Source organism: Crocuta crocuta, unplaced genomic scaffold (assembly GCF_008692635.1).
Source record: "Crocuta crocuta isolate KB4526 unplaced genomic scaffold, BGI_CrCroc_1.0 scaffold653, whole genome shotgun sequence".
Classification (NCBI taxonomy): domain Eukaryota; kingdom Metazoa; phylum Chordata; class Mammalia; order Carnivora; family Hyaenidae; genus Crocuta; species Crocuta crocuta.
The window spans coordinates 186,589-190,941 of NW_027527134.1; the positions used below are offsets into that span (position 1 = coordinate 186,589).

The following is a 4,353-nucleotide window of genomic DNA, read 5'->3' on the forward strand; positions in this document are numbered from 1 at the left end:
TCATTGGGTTTGAGTCCCTCTCCCCACCCCCCCGCCCCCCCGCCCAGGCCCCAACAGCCTGCCTGTGGGGACCAGGATGGTGATGAGCAGAGTCCAGCCAGAGTCAGCCTGGAGGAGTTGCATCTGAGCCCCAGCTCAGAGCCCCAGGAGGAGCCGGGAACGGAGGAGACAGAGCCCAAGAGCCCAGAGGAGACCGTCCAGGACAGCCTGGGGCCGGCAGGAACGGAAGAGGCAGATGAACAGGTGATGGTGGCTCCCCTCGGGGTCTGGACGGACTCAACGCCCTGGGCTGGGTCTGTCTGCTGACTGCCTGCTCGGCGGGCTGCCCTCGAGGGAGATGCACCCTCACCCCCAGATTCTGTGGCACCCTCATTCCCAGAGGGAGGAGGGGCTTGGTGACCCTGGGATCAAGTGACTCCTCTGGACTCACGAGCCCCCACTGCAGAGAATTGGAGAACCAGAGCATGTCGGGGCTGGAAAGGGCCCGAGGCCCAGGGAGGGGAAGACGTTTGCTCCAACAAGTCCCAAATGGGGCAGGAGGGGTGCAAAGGGGGTGCTCGTCATATAACCTCTGATGTTCTATTTCTAGCACCAGAAATGCCAGCAGCCCAGGACACCCAGCCCCCTGGTCTTGGAGGGTGCTACCGAGCAGGACTCCCCTCCCCTGAGCCCCAGCACCAAAGTAGGTCAAGCCCCAGAGCCTGCTGCCTTTTCCTCTTTCCCAGAATCACAACACCATGACAGCCCCAGAGAGGCAGCCACATATCAGCTCCAGAAATAGGATCACATCCTGCTCTTTCTCTGCTGTTCCCCCCAGCCTGGCACTCAGCACATCCCTGAGAAACAAATCCGTGGATGGCTCGATTTGGTGGATGGGAGCCACTGGGGCGACGGGGAGGGGGGTTCTGGCTAAAGGCTCACATCTCCGCTTGCCTTCCACAGCTCATCGACAGAACCGAGTCCCTGAACCGCTCCATCAGGAAGAGGTGAACCTGCTGCTTTCCAGACTAGGACTTGGGGTTCCCCGAGGGGTTGAAGAGAGGGTCCAGGGACCAGAGATGCAGAGGCCTCAGGGAGCTCTGGTAGGGGTTGGGGTGGGGTGTAGAAGCCAAGTTAGAGGGCGTGCGGCATGACCCTTCTCCTACCCTCCAGTAACAGTGTGAAGAAGTCCCAGCCAGCCCTGCCCATTTCCAAGATTGATGAGCGACTGGAGCAGTACACACAGGCCATTGAGGTATGCTTAGGCCTCCCTTCTTCTGCTGGGTCCCTCCCCTATTCACACACCCATTGTCCCATCCCAACCATACCCTTCCATCCAACCAACACCCTCCATCCAACCAACAACCCCTCCATCCAACCAACACCCTCCATCCAACCAACACCCTCCATCCAACCAACACCCTCCATCCAACCAACACCCTTCCATCCAACCAACACCCTCCATCCAACCAACACCCTCCATCCAACCAACACCCTCCATCCAACCAACACCCCTCCATCCAACCAATACCCTTCCATCCAACCAATACCCCTCCATCCAACCAGTACCCTTCCATCCAACACCCTCCATCCAACCAACACCCTCCATCCAACCAACACCCTCCATCCAACCAACACCCTCCATCCAACCAAAACCCTCCAGCCAACCTATACCCTCCATCCAACTAATACCCCTCCATCCAACCAATACCCCTCCATCCAACCAATACCCTCCACCCAGCCAAGACCCTCCATCCAACCAACACCCCTCCATCCAGCCAATACCCCTCCATCCAACCAATACCCTCCATCCAACCAATACCCTCCATTCAACCAATACCCTTCATCCAAACAATACCTTCCATTCAACCAATACCTTTCATCCAACCAATACCCTCCATCCAACCAATACCCTCCATTCAACCAATACCCTTCATCCAAACAATACCCTCCATTCAACCAATACCTTTCATCCAACCAATACCCTCCATTCAACCAATACCCTCCATTCAACCAATACCCTTCATCCAACCAATACCCTCCATTCAACCAACACCTTTCATCCAACCAATACCCTCCATTCAACCAATACCCTTCATCCAACCAATACCCTGCATTCAACCATACCCCTCCATTTAACCAAGACCATACCATCCAACCAATGTCTTTCCATACAAACAACACTCCTCCACTTAACGAACACCCCTCCATCCAACCACCACTCATTCAAATGTACACCCCTCTATCCTACCAATCCCCCTTTCTCTAACACACCCCTCCATCCAGCCCTATGTTATGAGCAGCCTGATAGCACCACCTCTGTCTCTTACCCTCCCATATCACTTGTGCTCCTCAGATCAAGAAGGTGTTTCACAAGTACACCAAATGGGAGAAGATGCAATTTTTTCAGAGTGCCCTGCTCTAGCCCCTCACTGGGAAGGCACTCCCAGGAAATACAAAGATACAGAGGAAGTCATGCATTGGAGACTCTCACACTGGCCTCTCTGACATGTCCCATGCTGCTCTCTAACGTGGTCCTGGGCTCTTTCTCCTCTGCAGACTGCTGGCCGGACCCCCAAGCTAACCCGCCAGCCCTCCATTGAGCTGCCCAGCATGGCTGTGGCGAGCACCAAGAGCCGGTGGGAGACAGGAGAGGTGCAGGCTCAATCCACTGCCAAGGGCCCTTCTTGCAAGGTAACATCCATCCCAGGGTGATGTGGGGTCCCCTTGGTAAGGCAAGTATGAGAGCATCCAGGCTGAAGTGTGGATAGACAGAGCGCTGGGATATTTTGGGGCTGGGGCAGTGCTCAGCAGGCTGGCCCCCAGAGTGGGGAGACTGGGTGGCCCAGCAGGTAGGTGGTACCTGCCCTTTCTTACCCCCTCCCTTGGGCTCTAGTACAGGAAGTGGGAGGGTACGCCTAGGCCTCAGCTGCACTAGGCTGGACAGGAGAGAGAGGACCAGGGCTTCCAGTGCCCCAGTCAGGGGTCTACACCTGTGACACGTCCTTCCTCTGCCCGCAGGATATTGTAGCTGGAGACATGAGCAAGAAAAGCCTCTGGGAGCAAAAAGGAGGCTCCAAGACATCATCGACAATTAAGGTAGGGTCTAAATGTGGCTGGTGAGGGAGGGAAGATCCAGCAGTTGAAAGCAAAGAGGGGCCATCCTCAGTGTACCTGGGAGGGCTTCCCAGAGGTGGCACCACCTCCCTCCTGCTGCTCTCAGCTTTGCTCTTGGTCTCCCAGCAGAGCACCCCATCTGGAAAGAGGTACAAGTTTGTGGCCACTGGACATGGGAAGTACGAGAAGGTGCTTGTGGACGAGGGCCCGGTGCCCTAGGCTGCCCTTCTTGGTGAGTCCAGGGCAGCGGCCCGAGTGTGACATCGTCATGTGTGTGGAAGGTGCCCCTCTGGAAGTGTGGTGTCGTGGGCAGGGCCTGCTTTGTTACAGCTGCAAGGGCGGCCTGTGGGGACCCTGGGTGCCCGGCCTCGGAGCTGGCCGGAACCGCGCTTGGCTCCCTCTCCTACCCCAGCTGGGGACCCGTCTGGTGTCCACCACCCTGCCCATCACCTGGTGAAGAAATGTGGTCCACTGCTGTGGTTAGATGTAGTTTATTAGTGGCCTGGGTCCCAGGCTCCATTTACAGCACCTGTTATGCCCTGGGTGACACAGCTGGCCGTCTCCTGGCTACCTCTTCCCCTGCTGAGTCCTAGGCACCTCTGTGTCCCTCTCTCATTGCTGCTGACCCCGTCAGAGCCCTGGCCCCTGCCCTGAGTCAGTGGGACTGCTGACTGGGGCCCCCAAAGCTGCATGAGGCCTGGGGTCCCCTCTGCTGCCTCCCCTGCCCCGGGGACTGAGGAGCTGGGCCCTGCCCCTGTCTCCCACCAGTGAGCGCCCCTCATGCCTTGCCCCCCAGGCGAGGGAATCAGAGGTGGGAAACAAAAGGAGAGCCTGGGGTCCCCCCTGCCCCCTGCATGTGTCTGGAACCACGGTCAAACCACCGATGCAGCCACTGCTGCCCACCGACGACTGAACAGCCCTGGCCAGCCCCGCTCTGCACAGCAAAATAAGTCTGTCCCCCATCTTCCCCGAGAGGCAGGGGCCCCGCAGAGCCCAGCCCCAGAATCCTCCGCGCCCTTCCTGCCTGCCCCCGTTGAGGAACCCGGGCGCCCCCCTGCACCTCCTCGCCCCGAGTCCCGAGCTGTGGACCCCGCCGTGCAAGGCCGACTCATCTACCAGCTGCCGCATCACAGGCTTGTGCCTTCCTTCTTGCGCACAGTTTTGCCCTGTTAGCCCCCATATACATTCCACCCCTTCTCTGCCCCAGTCCGCTCCACGGGAACCGGCCCCCTCCTCCACCCCACCTGCCCCGCCGCG

General features: G+C 58.5%; 1 protein-coding gene across 7 annotated transcripts in view; it reads left to right on the top strand.

The window, feature by feature from the left end:
* The window catches only part of LSP1 (lymphocyte specific protein 1), a 36,235-nt gene that overhangs the window by 27,870 nt on the left and 4,012 nt on the right, over positions 1 to 4,353 (top strand). For 3 of the 7 annotated variants that reach the window (XM_077753047.1, XM_077752989.1, XM_077753355.1), the window contains exons 4-10: positions 48 to 243; positions 590 to 682; positions 943 to 986; positions 1,153 to 1,234; positions 2,539 to 2,673; positions 3,001 to 3,078; positions 3,223 to 3,328. In XM_077753047.1, the coding sequence (XP_077609173.1) occupies positions 48 to 243; positions 590 to 682; positions 943 to 986; positions 1,153 to 1,234; positions 2,539 to 2,673; positions 3,001 to 3,078; positions 3,223 to 3,315 (721 nt within the window). In that variant the 3' untranslated portion in view covers positions 3,316 to 3,328. Of the gene's footprint in view, positions 1 to 47; positions 244 to 589; positions 683 to 942; positions 987 to 1,152; positions 1,235 to 2,538; positions 2,674 to 3,000; positions 3,079 to 3,222; positions 3,329 to 4,071; positions 4,313 to 4,353 lie in introns of those variants that run through there. The other 4 variants (XM_077753117.1, XM_077753186.1, XM_077753446.1 and 1 more) reach the window with 4 other exon arrangements.